Here is an 18,459-nt window from a genome sequence, read left to right on the forward strand (position 1 = left end):
AGCAACTAAAAATAACCTTGATACATACTGGTGGCGCCATCTCTTAGACTTTGCACGGACTTATCGAACAGCCCTTGTATAATGCTATGCATTAAGGGAAGGGTCACTACCCAGACTGGTTTCGACCTTTATTGAGGTCTCATCAGTGGGAGTCAGACCCAGAGATGGCGATACTAAGGTGGAAGTAATGGAGAAGTCGTTTTTCCATATACGAGTTGCTTGCCAAAAGGTGTCACACCTTATTCACACCTAGAGATAGTTGATGGAAGTTTTTTCACTTGGCTATGCTACCAATTATATATTTGGTTTAATCCTTTATCCAAGTGTAAGCAAACAAAGGTTGCACCTGAAGTATGGGGCATAGCATTATACATGTTCGCAACGAGATGTGGTTTTCATTATGGGATACTAAGGCAAGTGATGAGAAGTTATACCACCTTTTCACGAGTTCCTCCAGTCCTGAAAATACTTCAGGTGCAAACTTTGTTTGCTTACACTTGGATAAAGGATTAAACCAAATATATAATTGGTAGCATAGCCAAGTGAAAAAACTTCCATCAACTATCTCTAATCCAGAGAATTTTAATAATAAGGTGTGACACCTTTTGGCAACTCGTATATGGAAATATGACTTCTCCATTACTTTCACCTTAGTATCGCCACCTCTGGGTCTGGCTCCCACTGATAATACCTCAATAAAGGTCGAAACCGGTCTGGATAGTGACCCTTCCCTTAATGCATAGCATTATGCACGTCTGCAAGGAGATGTGCTTTGCATTATGGGATACTAAGGCAAGTGATGAGAAGTTATACTACCTTTGCCATGAGTTTCTCCAGTCCTGAAAATACTTCGGGTACAAACTTTGTTTGCTTACACTTGGATAAAGGATTAAACTAAATATATATAAATGCTGAATATGAGAACAATAAAGTAATATCCTGCTGATTATTTCAGGTAAGATTTCTATGAGTATACTTCAAAATGGACTAAAAAATAGTGGAAGAGAAACTTGGAGAAGAATAAGATGGGTTTAAGTCAAATAGGGGTTTTTGTTGTCAGGATCAGATTTTTTACTTTAGAGAACTTGTTGAGAAATCATGTGAATATAAGGACTGTATACATGTCAACACAAAAATATAAAATAAACCTTTATAAAATTTTATTTTTAACCAATATCTTGATTTAAGACTAACAGATCATCTTCAGTGTTAAGCTAGTTCAAACAAAGTAGAATACAACAGTGAAATTTTTAAAAAAGGGAAAGTATGAATGGGATAAAAAAAAAAAAACTATCAATGGTTGATAAGAATGAGACTCTCAGATTTCAGGCAAGGAGAGTTAGTCATTCCAATTTAAATTTGGGTGACATAGTAAGGCTTTGGCACTCTCCTTGAATAAGCATTCGAATATGTAGTGGTATCGATATGGAGTAGGCAAGTTCTTGATTAGAAGCTGCTGTGGTCAGCAGCTTCTAATGAAACATGAGAAAACCAGTGTTTCCACTTTTTCTGATTGGTTTCTTATTAGTAATATATAATTAGTGTTCTTGTAATCTTTTTTCCACAGAATGCCCAGTTTCTCCATAGTAGAAGAGGTCAATTATGGAACTTTATACACATCTGGAAAGGAAAGAAGAAATCTTTTATCTTTAGATAGAGGAAGACAGCCAGGAGGAGAGTTTGTTGATAGGAAAAAAACATAGGTACTAGGTCGTACTTTTTAAGGAGTTTTGAAATTAGATCAGAGATATCTAAAATATACAAGCACGTATGTAATTGTATATGAAAACATTGGTCTTAAAATAAATATGAATAAAAGGAAAGACCTTAAATTATTATTATTATTATTATTACACCCTCCATGGAGTTAGCAGACTCATTGTGGGAGATTCATTCAATTGACAACCTATTTATCATGCTGAATCTTAAAATCCTTAACACTTCCAGCATTAAAACATATTCTGGTAATGTGTTCCATTCACTCACAATATTCCATGCAAAACACCACTCCCCACCATGCTCCCACACAACTTAACTGAACAGCAATTGCCAGAAAAAAAAAATTAAATTCATCAGCATGTAATAGAAGTTAAGAATTTTACTCGAGAGCTAATGTTCATACTGAAAATTGAACTGACAAGGATATAACACAAAGATTGACAAAAGCAAATGCTTCTTTTAGAAAATTGAATAATATAAGGAAATTAATAAACTATTGTAATTAAACCAAAATAATGACCTTTGATGGCAACATCAAACATCGTCTACATTATTGTATAGATTAGAGACTTGGAAAGAAGCAAATATAAATAAATAAATAAAATAAAATAACAGGAATCTAAATTAAAAAGTTTTCAAAGTGTTTTTGTAAAATATTAAAACTATTTTGACTCCAACATATAACAAATGATGAATTATATAAATTGACTGGGCAAAAAAAAACGTATTGCATTGAAATAAAAAGATGGACATGCAATGAGATTGGATAGGACAGAGATTCTAAGGATAGCTTACATGGATCCCAAAAAGTAAAAAGGGAAGGCCTGAACCAACTTTGCAGAGAATGGGAGAAAAAGAAAGATGGATGGCTGGTTGGGAGGGCAGCAGAATTAGTTGCACATCACAGAAGTAACTGGAGAAAATGGATCTTGATCTCATGTGACATGAGACATGACAGGATAAGTATGAGGCTGTTTATATCACAGGTTCTTAAATTAATTCAGCAAAACTCTGTCTGAACTATTGATAGCTATTTGTATATAGTTTATATATGTTATTGTACTTCTGAAGATATAATAATTCAGTGTTTCAACATATAAGTTTAAACATTGAATTATGACTTTTAACAGTGGCTTATTTCACGAATTTTTAAATTATGATGTTGTTTATTATTTTAACGGTATATTAGAACACAGAAACTAAGTAAATAATTAATTTATTAACTTATTGCTGATATTTCGCTGGTGTTATAACCAGCATCTTCAGAGCACAAAAAAACACTGTTTGTCACAATACGCGAGACTATAACAACATGGTGTATTTAAACAAAATTGTAGCAGCAACACAAAGACTAGAGTCCTGATTTTGGCGCCCTCTATCTGAAAAAAAAAAAAAAGTATCACATATTACTAGAGTCCTAGAAAAGTGCTAGTTTTTTCTTAATATGACTGTCTCCCAGATCTTCGGCAAGTTAATACAGCCATATTTGTTGAGATTTGGAGTGTGTTTTAGGGCTTCTGTCGCCTCTAAGAACAATCTCTCTGATTTATACAGGTTTCTGTGTAGTACTTTTGTGTTTTTCCAGTTGATCCTGTGTGCAGGGGTATCCAGAGCATGGTCTGCTAGGCCTGACTTCCCATAATGATAATTCCGGATGTATCTTTTATGTTTGCTGATGCGGATGTTCACAGTTCTTCCTGTTTGACCGTAGTAGGCTTGATTACATGAGCAGGGTACTTGGTAGACTCCTGGATGTGATAAAGGAGGAATGCTGTCCTTGGGTGAGCAGATGAGGGTAGCTAATTTGCTACATGGTCTGAATGTAGTGCGTAGTTTATGTTTATTGAGAATTTTTGAGATCTTTTCGGATGTGCCTTTAATGTAAGGGATGGTGACTGTTTTGTTGTAGTTCTCTGTGGTGGATGGTGGGAGGGGGTTTCTTAAGAGTGTTTAGTATTTTGTGTATTTTATGTGGATTGTAGCCGTTGGCCAAGAAGGTGTGGCGTAAGTGAGTCAGTTCAGCAGTAAGAGCCTTGTCATTGGAACAGATTGCTCTCGCTCTATGGGTTAGCGTTTTTAATATGCCATATTGTTGAGAAGGATGATGGTGTGATTATTTGTGTAAGTATCTACCTGTATGTGTGGGTTTTCTAAAAACTGAAAATGATAAGGAACCATCTGGAAGACATGTGATAAGTGTATCCAGGAAGGGCAGACAGTTGTTGGCTTCCAGTTCCATAGTAAAGTGGATTTTTGGATGTTGGCTATTTAAATGTGGTAAGAATGTTTTCAATGTCTCTGGGCCATGTGGCCAAATAGCAAGCACATCGTCAACATAGCGTAGCCAAAGTGTTGGTTTGAGAGTGGCTGTATTGATTGCTTGTTTTCCCAGGTGTTCTATGTAAAAGTTGGCTGGGGGGGGGGGGGAGCCCATGGCTGTCCCATCTATTTGTTTGTATATTTTCCCTTTCCATGTGAAATATCCTGCATGTATTGTGAATTTGAATAGTTCAAATATATCAGGGGGGAAGTGTGACTTCAGTAGATTGAGGGTTTCTATTAGTGGTACATTTGTGAATAGTGAAGTGATGTCAAAGCTTACTATTAAGTCTGAGCTTTTTAGGGTAAGGTGTTGTAAGATGCTTTTTAGGTGTGCTGAATTTTTGACATTTTTGTTTGATAATTTTGCTGAATTTTTGACCAGTTTGTATGTGGGACTATTTATACTGTCCACAATTGGGCGTAGGGGTGTGTCTTGCTTGTGAATTTTTGGTGCTCCATAGATCCTCGGTGTTTTAACATGGAAGGGCTTGAGTTTGTTAACTGTGTCTTTGGGCCAGGAAGTGACTTTTTTCAATAATTTTCGTGCCTTATTCTTTTGTGTGTTGGTGGGATTGCGATCTATAATTTTGTATGTTGACTGATCTTGTAATAGTGTGTGCATTTTGTTTTCATATTCAGTTGTGTCCATCACCACGGTTGCATTTCCTTTGTCTGCTTTTGTTATGGTAATCTGGCTGTTGTTGTGTAGCTCTTTTATAGCAATGAATTCCTTATGTGGGATATTATTTTTGGGAGGCTTGGACTTGATTAGGATGTTGGACACATCTAAACGTATGTTGTTAGCTATTGTTGGAGGCAGGTCGTATATTCCTCGTTCGATGGAATTATTTCCATCGAACGAGGAAATATTTCCATCGAACGCCATTATTTCGGCTTTTGTATAAATGTCAATTTATACAAAACCATTTTTGTATAAATGTGAATATATACAAGACATTTATACAAAAAATAAACCATTTTTGTATAAATGTCAATACAGCCACTCTCAAACCAACACTTTGGCTACGCTATGTTGACGATGTGCTTGCTATTTGGCCACATGGTCCAGAGACATTGAAAACATTCTTACCACATTTAAATAGCCAACATCCAAAAATCCACTTTACTATGGAACTGGAAGCCAACAACTGTCTGCCCTTCCTGGATACACTTATCACACGTCTTCCAGATGGTTCCTTATCATTTTCAGTTTTTAGAAAACCCACACATACAGGTAGATACTTACACAAACAATTACACCATCATCCTTCTCAACAATATGGCATATTAAAAACGCTAACCCATAGAGCGAGAGCAATCTGTTCCAATGACAAGGCTCTTACTGCTGAACTGACTCACTTACGCCACACCTTCTTGGCCAACGGCTACAATCCACATAAAATACACAAAATACTAAACACTCTTAAGAAACCCCCTCCCACCATCCACCACAGAGAACTACAACAAAACAGTCACCATCCCTTACAGTAAAGGCACATCCGTAAAGATCTCAAGAATTCTCAATAAACATAAACTACGCACTACATTCAGACCATGTAGCAAATTAGCTACCCTCATCCGCTCACCCAAGGACAGCATTCCTCCTTTATCACATCTAGGAGTCTACCAAGTACCCTGCTCATGTAATCAAGCCTACTACGGTCAAACAGGAAGAACTGTGAACATCCGCATCAGCAAACATAAAAGATACATCCGGAATTATCATTATGGGAAGTCAGGCCTAGCAGACCATGCTCTGGATACCCCTGCACACAGGATCAACTGGAAAAACACAAAAGTACTACACAGAAACCTGTATAAATCAGAGAGATTGTTCTTAGAGGCGACAGAAGCCCTAAAACACACTCCAAATCTCAACAAATATGGCTGTATTAACTTGCCGAAGATCTGGGAGACAGTCATATTAAGAAAAAACTAGCACTTTTCTAGGACTCTAGTAATATGTGATACTTTTTTTTTTTTTTTTCAGATAGAGGGCGCCAAAATCAGGACTCTAGTCTTTGTGTTGCTGCTACAATTTTGTTTAAATACACCATGTTGTTATAGTCTCGCATATTGCGAAATATCAGCAATAAGTTAATAAATTAATTATTTACTTAGTTTCTGTGTTCTAATATACCGTTAAAATAATAAACAACATGTTCGACGAACACATAAGTCTGTCCACACGTTTCTTAAATTATGAATGTCACATATTCTATCACAACATCACAATACTATTTTGACTACAGTTATAATTGTTTCTATGAATGTTTTTGATATATAACATTCCTTGTGTTGTATTTTGGGGTATAATTTTAACAAACCATTTTTGTATAAATGTCATTAAATGTGTGAAGTGTTTTGAAATAATTCGTGTCAGAATATTCATTTATTGGGATGTAGCTCCTGATAAACGAAAAGCTAAGCATTATGGTAATGGAGTTATCCCTTTCACCAACCTGTAGGCTTAAGATTAATCGATTATTTATTAATTAATTTTTTCATTTAGAAAGAGGAACAAATGAGACTTACCTTGATAATATGAAGATCAGGATGACAGTGATATGTAGATCAAATTTTAAAAGCAAATCGAAAAACTATGTGAGATTTGTAAACAGTGGAAGGTGAAAACCAAATGCACAAGTAAAATTATATAAAAAAGTAACAATAAAACCATGAATAAAAATTTGGAAGGCAATGAATTTAATGATTATGAAATTTAAAATATTATGAGCTAAGAAGCAGGAAAACCTTAGCAAAGATGAACAGCCAGTAGCATAAATAATGATGTGCTAGCCATTTTGGTAAAAATGGCTAGCACATTTTGGTAAACACTAGGTAAAAAGGGCTTAACTTCATTATCTGCTTATAAAGCTTAGCCTTTTCTATATTATCATGAAATGTTTTCCTTAAATATTTTAATTATTATTATTATTAACATCTGACCTTAGTGGAGTCAGAGACTCATTATGAGAGGTACACACTATCACACATAAAGCTCATCCAATGGTGCCTTAAACTTATTCAATGTATACATTCACAACAGACTCAGGCAACGCATTCCACTCACCAACCCCTATCCATGCAGAGAACCTAATTCTCACTCCTCTTCTCACATCCTCCTTTTACAGTTTCCAGGGATAGCCTCTTGTTCTATCCCCCCCCCCCTCCCCATTCTTTGAAAAATCTCTTCCATGTCAACCTGATAGCAACCCCTGAGATTTTGCAATTTATATTCTTTCAGTCTGTCTTCATACTCCACATTCCAGAAACCACTGACCACCTTTGTGAATCTTCTCTGGACTCCTAACATATCCTTATCACCATGAAAATATAGTGACCAAATCTGTGCACAATAATCCATATGAGGCCTGATCAAGGCCTTATACAATGGCATCATAGCCTCTTTATTTCCACACAACAGGCTCCTCTGCATCATTACCATTATCTGATGTGACACCTTCACAACTTGTGCAATGTGGCTCTGAACTTCAGATGCTTGTCCACCACCACTCGCAGATCTCTCTCATCTCCTCTATCTCCTGTAAAGTTTCCCCACCAAGTGTACTTTGCATTCCATCATTGCTTGCCAAATTTCAAAACCTTACACTTTGCAACATTGAACTGATAGTTCTGCTTACTTTCCCATTCATGCAATCTATTCAAGTCCTCCTGTAAGGCCATAACATCTGCTTGTCTCTGCATTGCTCTCCCCAGTTTTGCATCATCTGCAAATAGCTGCATATCACCAGTGAAGCTCATTCCAATTCATTAATATACGAACGAATAACAGTGGTCCCAATACATACCCTTCTGGCACACCACTAGTGAATTTCCTCTTTCGGGATACTGCATCTCCATACACAACTTTCTGAATACCTATCTGACAGCCAGTCACCGATCCAACTCAGAAGTCTGTTTCCAATCTCATTTGTTTCAATTTATTTAACAGCTTTTTGTGTGGCAGTCTATCAGAAGCTTTTGCAAAATCTAAGTATACCACTTTATATGCATCTCTCCTGTCCAAGACATTTTGTCACCTTGTTATAGTGCATAAGTAAGTTAGTAAAACATTATCTCCCATTAACAAACCCATGCTGATAACAGAGAATACTATTATTATCAACCCATTTCTGTATCCTAGTACCTTCACCATGACTCCAGATGTACAGTTTGGCCTGTATTTTGTAGCCACAACCTTATTACCACCTTTATGTAGTGGAACAATTTTACCATCTTTCCACTCTCTTGGAGCCTGTGCTATTTCAAGATTTATTAAACAGGCATGCCAGTGCTACTGCCAAATAGATATATGGTGATATGTCATCAAATCCTATTGCCTTATTGACATCAAGTTTATTTATTTCCTCATATATCTTCAGCTCACTCACAATTCAGCCATCCTCTTCTGTGTTCTCTACACTTGAGTTTCTCATTATTTCACCCTGATGAGGATGAACACCCTTATAAAATGATCACTGAATACCTCAACAATGTCTTCTGCATCAGTTACCATTCTGCTATTGTCATCCATTAACATAATCTTACTATAATTATTGCTTTTGAATATTGAATATGGAATATTGAATTTTTAATTTGAATACTGCACTTAATTAATAATCAATACAATTATTGCAGATATTTGAAAGAGCTGCCATAATAATACAAAAAACTTATAGAGGTTATAGAACTAGAAAAAAGTTAAAGCAAGTTCGCATGGGATTTCAGAAGTTTCAGCAGATTTACCGGTATGTTCATTTTCTAAACTACTCGTGGATAGTAATTTTTTTCTGGAAATATCTAAAACAAAATAACAAGAAACAACTAAACTGATATTAACTGCTTATTATAATGATATACACAATGATGTTATTCACTTTTGTTTTATAAAAAAGATGATGGGTCGGGGTGGGGGAGTAAATATTTTAAAAAAAAAATAAAAAAATAATAATACAAATAGATAAAAAAACTATGGAGTTAGGTTTATATTTTATGTATTATGTTGTTATGTCATGAATTTGCAAAGTTTTCATAAAAACTAATGATTTAATGACATAACATAATAAAGGTGGCATGAATGGGGATGGCTGATAGATAGACATCAGAGGGTGGTATATGGTGGAGTGGAATCAAGGCAAATGAGGGTGACTAGTAGAGTACCCCCAGAGCTTTGTACTAGGACCATTATTCTTTAATTTGTACATTAATGATATAGTGAAATATTTGAAGGGGGATATTCAGTTGTTTGCCAATGATGGAAAACTAGGGAGGACAATGATGGATAAAGATGATGTAGATATCTTACGGAATGATTTAAATAAATTGGCAGTGTGGGCAAAGGACATTGGTTGTCAATTCAGTGTTGTAAAATGTAAAGTAATGCACTTCAGGATGAAAAGATGACATACTTGCTATGAGTTTACAGGAAATTAATGAGGCTGGGGATCTGGGGGAGGGGGTGATGGTGGATAGCATTTTGAAATTCAGAGGACACATTGACAAGAAAGATAGGGAGGTTATTATCTCTATAGGGCTATAATTCGGCCACATGTTGACTACTGTGCACAGATTTGGTCACCTGCATTTCTTGGGGATCAGGAATTGGTTGGTGGATTCAGAGACCAGTGACCAAGCTGGTGACAGGTTTGTGGAATGTTCAAAAAATTAAAGATGCCAAGAAATTATATTTTTGGTTTGCACATGAAGTAACTTCATGACTGGACAATTTATTTATAGAGGCTGATGACTCTTTGAGGTTAGATTGCAGATGTGTGGGTTGCAGAGTTCAGCTAACAGGCAGAGGAGAGGGGATATGACAGAAACTTATGTTACTAAAGGAATACTATAAGATTGACACAAGAAATTTTTCAATACATGGAGAGTAGGCTGAAAACAAGGGGTCACACTTGGAAGCTTTCTAAGAGTATGGTTAGTAAGGGGTGTGTGGACTAGGTTCTTTACTTGGAGAGTGGTAAATGAGTGTAATGGATTACCAGAGGTGGTTGTGAGCACCCCAACAGTGAATGGATTTAAGGAGATATATGATAGGTATTGTGTCATTGGATAGAGTGGATTTTCTGCAGTGAGTCTTTTAACTTCATGGAGTACTCATATAAATAATAATAGTAATAAATAAAGCATAAGCCTAATATCAGAACACTTGACAACATAGTGGCATGCTAATTCTTAGTAACATACATGTTTTTCTGATGATCTGCAGAAAAGGATATGTTTTTAGCTTTAGTTGTTTTACTGTCTACTGTAAACCACAGACAATAATACAGATATTATATTAACCCATATTAACCCCATGCTAATTCTTATCATATCTGGTCTATAAGACAGGCATGATCACTACACTTATCCAAACAAATTTTATTTACTCTTTGAGGTAGAGCTTCCTTAGATTGTGAACTCAGTATGACTATGTTTTTAGACAATGATTATGAACCGGAATTCATTTAGTGGATCAAAATTGTTGCACTGACTGAATTTCTTCATGCAAAAATTCTTGGAATAAGTAAAACATGGTTGGATGAAGACAACATCCTGACAGGAATAGAAATAGAAGGTGTGATGTTTTTTTGTGAAGATAAAAAAGGCAAAAGGGGAGATGCAGTTCTGTTAGTGATAGAAAAATGTAGATCTCTACATTGCATGGGCACATGCAATGTAGAGATCAAAGGAGAGAAATAATGGCAGTGAGTTTGAAGCAGTATGGTTAGAGGTGGTGGTGGTGGATAGAATGAATGAAATAGAATGAAATACTGGATGTGGCTATAGACTTAGTAATGTGGAGGGCAGTGACAATGAAATGTATAAGAAATTAGCCACGCAAATAGGAAAAGATTGATCATTATAGTGTTACAATATTATTATTGTTATACTTTATCTCAAACTAATCCAATCCTATCAGATTTTTATCCTGTAGAATTTTATCATGTCGACTGTGCCATTTTTGTTTTATATATATATTTATGTTAGTGCGAGATTTTATGATACTATAATAAATATTTGTGGTATTCCCTTTTTATGTTTAACTGATAATTAAAGTCTTGGCTTGAAATATCATTTAATGTAAATTCTACCTCTTTGTTGGATAGATATTCAGGTTCGTATTTTTTGGAATAATACATTGATTTCAATATTGCTATGTTGTTTCACAAATTAATGAAGCTCAATAAAATTTCATAATATTTACTTTACTCAGTAATCTATGTACAAGAAATTATTAATCACAAAGCACCTTTTATAATCAAAAAATAACGGATTCAAACAATTCTTTCTCATATCCTATTCAACAAATACAAAACAACCCTACCAATAAAGTTTAACACTCAGCTCAACAAGTGTAACATTTCTTATGATCAATAAGAATATATAAAAAAAATGGGAACATATTACTCAAGGAGTCCAAGTGCAGTTCCATTTCTCCTAGCTTTCACGACGGATGCCGCTTATCACTTCAGCATACATTTACCACACAGTTCCTTATTCTTGGAAGTGATTCAAGATCTCAGACATTTATTTAACCTGATGCAGTAGAGTAACTAATTGCCAATGCCTTTACTTTCTTTCTGACTCTCGTACTTCTAATGACAACCTTCCTATCCCACATTTCTTCGTCTTTTTCTTATCAACGAACACTTCTGTCAACAAACTATTCTATCGACAAACATCACTGTTGACAAACCTCTGTTCTTCTAACATGTCAACTCCCATCTTTTCCAATGATGACCAACCTTCTCCCTCTTTTCTTCTTCCTTCTTCTCACAATGAGCACAATGCCCTCTTATATTACAAGTTCTAAAGCTTATGCACATGCTCGTTTTCCAAGATTTACATCGAGAAATACTATGTCACAACACATCTGCCGTATTACAGCTTCCATGTCATATGATAATTTGAATTTTAAATTTGATGATATTCTCTTCAGCCGTGATATTTCGACAGAATAGGGAAGAAAAACATAGTAATATATTATGTAAACAGTTAATACATATAAGGGAAATTAAAACTTAATATCAACTCCTATATATTTCATTCCTTGTAACATAATAATTATCATTCTGGGTGAATTCAAAAGACTGGCTACAGCATTCAAATTATGAAACACAAGAATGAGTCATATAGCATAAGTATACTTCCTTGTGTCTTGTTCATAGCTGAGCAAATTGAAGAACGCACTATTCTTTATTGTTTTTAATTTTTATTTATTTATTTATTTTTAACCTTGAATTACAGAATTATATTTAGTTCTCTGGAACTTTAATAGTGCTTTCTTCTGTTCACTCATCTGTGACCAAGACAAGAGGACAATATATTCATTCTATAGAACTCATTCTTGTGTTTGTTTCATAATTTGAATTTGTAATTAGTCTTTTGCACTGTGAATGATGCTCATGTTACAGTGAGCAAATATATAGGATTTGATATTTAATTCTAATTTCCCTTACATAATATTTACTATGTCTACCACACGTTTCTGTAAAATGCCTAGTAACAGTTAAGGTAGGGGTGTTACTTATGATAAGAGATTAATTGTGCTTTTTAGGGTAGAAAATCAGAGCCAAAATTATACTAATGGTTTTGAAAGAATATGGGGCAAGACAGATGTTTATAGTACAAGATATTTTAGCAGAATGTTGCTATATACATAGGAAATATAGGTGGTGATGATCAGGAAATGTTTAGGCAGATTGGTTTGGCAAGTGTAAAGTGAGTGATCATTAAGGAGGACTTCAACTATAGTAATATAAAATGGGCAGAGGAAGCAGTTTTGGAATTGATAAGAGTGACCATATAGTCCTGACTTAGAAAATGAATAGGCATGTAGAAGTATCAAGGAAGAAGGAATTTATGTGGAATTATAAGACAGGAAACTATAAAAGACTTAAAAACCAGTTTGGATAGTACAATGGATGAAAGAATTTGAAGGAAAAGTGGTCAGTAGTGCACAGAAGACACTTAAGAAAAAAAATGTTATCAGCAATGGTAAATTGTATGTCTCAAGTGAATAAGAAGATAAAGTGATTTGGAGTCAAAAGGGATGATTAGAGAAATTAAACAAGAATTGCAGATGAAAAAGAGATTATGAGGGCATATAAATGGCCCATGTCATTAGTTGCCTGAGGAATATATTGCTCAGGCTAGGAAAATGTATAGTTTGTGAGGAGAGAAAAAGTAGAATATGAGAGGAGACTAACACTGCAATTCAAAGAGAATTCCAAACAATTTTTTCGTTATGTGGCTAGTAGGAGAAAAATGATTGTGGATAGATCCTTGCTAGATTGAGACTGAACTTGGGTGAGCAAGATAGTTAAGCATAGTTGAGCTGTTTAGTGATCACTTTATCAGAGTGTTCCATTCTGGTAAGGTAGGCTTTATTCCTAGAGGGATTAGAGAGATGAAGTATATTGAGTAACCTAGATATCAGTAACACAGGGGGGGGGGGAATTAGGTGGAATTTTGCTACATTTTAAGGGAATATGCTGTGGAACTGTCCATGCCATTAACTTGGCTGCTTATTGAAAGCCTTGCAACAGGAAAGATTCCTGGTGAGTTGAAGAAGGGTGAGATTTTGCATAAGGGTGGTAGTAGAATGGAGATATCAAACTATATGCCAGTTTGTATTTCTTCTGTGGTTGTTAAGATTTTAAAGAAATTGGTAAGAACTCATATACAGAATTGGGCAGATTAGAGCAATATTATTTATGCAAAGATTTGTTAAGGGCGCTTTTGTTTAAGTAATCTGGCTGCCTTTTAAATAGAGTAACAAAGAGCAGTGGACAAGGAATACACTGTCATTTCTTTTGGATTTTGCAAAGGTATTTGACAGGGTGCCACATGACAGATTGGTTTTAAAGTTGCAACATATGGGTTTGGATATCAGGTTATTAGATTTGGAGAGGTGTATATTGGGTGGAGTAGCAGCAGGGAGTTGGAAGATTACAACTGGAGTTCCACAGGGTTCAGTAATGGGACCATTACTATTCAACATTTATGTCAATGATATTGTTACTGGACTAAAGGGAGATATTTAGTTGTTTGCAGATGAGGTGAAGCTTAGGAGGGTTATTAGTAATAGTGCTGATGTTTGGTTCTTCAAGAGGATTTGAATAAGCTGGAAGGGAGAGCGAAGACATGGAGATGTGGATTTAATGCAACCAAATGTAAGGTTTCAATATTTGGGATGCAATGGAAAAAGACCATTTGTGTGTGTGGGTGGGGTGGGGGGAGGAGTCCCACCCAGTTGGGACTCCGGTTTTTCATCCACATGTTTTGCTTGGTTTTGTGCTGTCTTTGTGTGTGTGTGTGAGTGTTACGGATCTCATTTAGTGCTCCCTGGTCATGTCTCTGTGACTGGGGTGAACTATTGGAGGAGTCGAGTACTGTTTTTGTGCTGTTTCACTCCATTAACCTTTTAACACGAGTTTCTCCCAACACTTAAGCCTTAACACATGGATATCGTTAGATGGAATTTTTCATTTTATGGAGGGTAGGGAAAAGACAAGAGGTCATTCTTGGAAGTTAAGAATGAATGCCGTCATGAAGGGATGAGAGCTAGATATTTCTCTCATAGAATGGCGCATGATTGGAATGGATTGCCATTGGATGTTGTGTGTGCAAGTAGTATGAATGAATTCAAGAACAGGTATGATAGCTGATGCGGATAGCACGTGTGGTCTTCGTTGATGAGTCCCTGACTCCCTGGAGGTCTCTCTCTTAATAATAATCAGAGATGGAATGCTTACTACTCACTTGATGGAGCTGGAAGAAATGAAGAAAGCAAGGGATCTTGGGATGATTGTACATCAATCCCTTGATCAATGCATCTCCAATTAATGCGTTTTCAATTAGTGCGTCATTTTTTTTCTATACCCAAATTCAATTAATGCGCCTATAAAATTTGATTGATGCACCTATATACTCGTACATCTTTAAAATAAATGTTACAGATTTAAAAAATTTTCTTATTGAGAGAATTTCTTATTTTCTTTGTTAAGAAGTAGAATAATAAATTTATATTCTGAATATGTTTTATTGTCTTTCAACTTCATGGGTTTTTTTTAACTAGGCTGAGACATACCCTAATTAATTCTTTATAAAAAAAAATTAAGGGTCAAAAATGAAATTTGAGGAATGAATTATACTTTTTCTCATAGGTTATTATATTTGATTAGTATGTTTTCAATTAATATTCCCATTTTAAAGACTGCATTAGACGCATTAATCGAAGAATTGCTGTATATAGAAATTTGAACTTCAGAGGACATATTGCAAAGGCTGTGAAGACAACTCAGAGAATTGCTGCAATATTGAGGAGTACATTAGCATGAGAAATAAAAGGATGGTGGTTCCATTCCATAAAGCTTTGATCACACCAATTTGGAGGATTTCTGGGCTAAGATCGCATTACTGGGATTTGAAGGGGACAAAATAATTTGAGAGGGCAGAGAATGAAAATTATATCAGAACTGTACAATGTTGGTTATGAGGATAGACCAAAGGCATGCAAAATACAGAATTTGGTGGATAGAAGACAAAGGGGAGTGATATGATTGAGATATTTAGCTGTTGAAAGGTTATTATCACATTGATACTGGGGAAATTTTTCATATGGTAGAATGAGGGGAAGAAACAAGAACAAGGGGGCCATTCTTAGAAGTTGCAAAATAAGTAATAAGTAAGAGTGTTAGAAGTAAGTTTTTTTGTATGGAGAATAGTAGGAAGTATGGAATGCATTGTCTGAGAGGATGGTAAAAGTGTATAGAAGTGTAAGGAGTCATAAGACTCATCATGGGAGGTCAACACTTGACAACACAACACTATACCTTATGTTGTTTAACAAAGTCTCAGAAGCAAGTATTTGATAATGTCAGAGGAGAGGAAACTATGAAATAATGCCATAAAGGTATTCTCAGTATCTGATTAAAGTAATTTGAAATATCCACATAACAATCAGAAATATATTGTAAATCAAAACAAGGTATAAACAATAAATAAATAAATAAATTTAAGGTACATTAGGGCTGTAACTTGTTACCAATACTGTTTAACTTATACCTGGACAAAGCTATTAGAAATTGGAAAATATAGCTAATTAAACTTTTATATTCCTAAAAAGACAATTTTTTTAAAAAAACCTTACATTTCCTGATAATGAAGTGTTTTATCTAGTGACAAAGATACATTGCAAAGCAATATATTCGAGCTCTCTAAAATAACAAAGGAACTAAATTTTGCAATCTCAAAACAGAAAATAAAATTTTCCGTATAATGTACAGTATAATGTATAATAGAAACTCAAATTATTGAGCAGGTGGTTAAATTTAAATTTTTGCTATGTCAGATATTCATCAGAAAATAGCAAGATTTAATAACATGTGTGGAACTATATTCCAAAATAAATTAGAAGAGACACAAATTATACAAAATAATGGCAATACCAATAGGCCTTTAGAAGTGGGACAACATGAACTTATGACAAGAGAGATTGAAGTAAGACTTCAGACAGCAGAAATACATTTTCTGAATAGTGAAACTGGAGCAACACAACATTGGCTATATTAGAAATGAAATAAGGAACAGCTTAGTAGTCTAGTTTTCTTCATATTGTTCATGAATACTGAATCAGTTAGTGGGACCACATATGCTATAGATCACAATCAATCCTTGAATTATCATTGAATATCAACTGGAAGGAAGTAAGGACATTGATTGTCTAACTCAAAAATAGATGGATCAGATAAAGAAGCCACATTGAGTTTAAAAACCTACAGCTTTAAGAAGAACTTGTTTATGTTGTTAGACTTGCTCTCATAATAGTATAGGATACTTAGACAAAATATTATTATTATTAACATCTGACCTCAATGGAGTCAATAGACTCATTGCAGGAGGTACACACTGTCACACACAAAACCCATCAAACCATGCCTTAAGCTCATTCAATGTATCTGCATTTATCACAATGCCAGGCAATACATTCTACTCACCAACCACTCTACATGGAAATAGCCTGCTCCTTACCCTGTTCACATCCTCCTTATACAGCTTCTAGGGGTGTCCCCTTGTTCTCTTCCTGTCCATCTCCATCTCACATGATTGCCTCCAAATCATTACCACTATTCCTCTCTTTCATGTCTACCATCAGAGCACTCCCACTCCCTTGCCCTTTCTATCCTCGCAAAAAACACTGTGCCTTTCCATATCTGTCAGGACATCATCTTCATGCAATCATGTTTCACTTATTCCAACAATTTTGGGGAGAATTAATCCAATCAGTAAAACCATTTCATCTCCCTTATTTGTGATACTCTTCGCATTTGTAAATAAACAGAGCACTTCATTTTTAGGTCTGTAACCAGTCCTACCCAAGATATTCTTTGGTTGTGATTTCCCCACCACACCTGTCCTTGCCCAATCATCTTTATCACCACTTAACACATATGTCCACTCATTCTCAACTATCTCACTCACATTCCAATCTATTCCATTTCTGTACTAATCATCTCCATACATACATTCACTACCAACATCCACTCTCCCTGTGCACTCTGGCTTCTCCCCCCCCCCTGTTTCTCTGTTCCTCTTACATTCCTGTTCTCTTTTTATTTCTCATGTTACTACAATTTCCATTGCCGAGCACTTCAGTCTCTTCCATTCAACTCTTCTGATCTTTCACTTCACCTCTTACTTCTGATCTGATTTCTTGCTTGCATGACACCTAGCAACAATGTTCAATTTTCTTCATTTCACTCACTCCAAAACCATTCAAATGAAATCCATCACTTCTTTATAATTTCAATCTTCTCTCAAATACATGCTACACATCCACAAACTATACTTCCTTCCACTCATACAGCTCTGCCAGCATACCATTCATGATTCTCACTCTTTTTTTTCTTAACTCAACATAATCATACTTTCAACAACACACTAACAACTTTCCCACTGTACTGTTATCTTTCACTCTCTTCAGTAACCTTCTGAAATATTCCCTCACATTCTCCTTATGTCCACCTAAATCATTTGTTACACAGTCACCATTAACTTCCTTGCTTGTTTTCTCCTCATATCCAAAGTGTGAATTATCTTGCTCATTCTCCCTCCTGGATAGCAGACCTTATGGAATCTCCATATTCTACTATTCTCAAGTCATTCATCACCCCTTTTTCTCATTTTTCAGTCTGTTCTTTTGCACGCTTTCATTTGTTTACATCTAATATCACTCTGTATATTCCTCATTTCATTTTTTATTTTGAACTACTCTTTCTTCAAATCTTGCATTCTGGTGATTTCACTCTCTCTAGCTCCCATAATGTCACTACCTGTTGCTCTGCTACAAATTTCTCCTGTTTCCTCATTCCTACTTCTTTCCACTTCCATATCACTTCTTCATCTCATTTCTTC

The 18,459-nt window shown here is 35.3% G+C and overlaps 1 protein-coding gene across 2 annotated transcripts in view; it reads left to right on the forward strand.

The window, feature by feature from the left end:
• The window catches only part of LOC150094127 (IQ calmodulin-binding motif-containing protein 1-like), a 240,009-nt gene that overhangs the window by 134,281 nt on the left and 87,269 nt on the right, over positions 1 to 18,459 (forward strand). For both annotated transcript variants that reach the window (XM_090412272.1, XM_090412273.1), the window contains exon 8: positions 8,683 to 8,792. In XM_090412272.1, coding sequence (XP_090268398.1) covers positions 8,683 to 8,792 — 110 coding nt within the window. The remainder of the gene's footprint in view (positions 1 to 8,682; positions 8,793 to 18,459) is intronic.

The sequence above is a fragment of the Typopeltis vanoorti genome, chromosome 22 (assembly GCF_054136105.1).
Source record: "Typopeltis vanoorti isolate ZY-2024b chromosome 22, IOZ_Tvanoo_1.0, whole genome shotgun sequence".
NCBI lineage: Eukaryota > Metazoa > Arthropoda > Arachnida > Uropygi > Thelyphonidae > Typopeltis > Typopeltis vanoorti.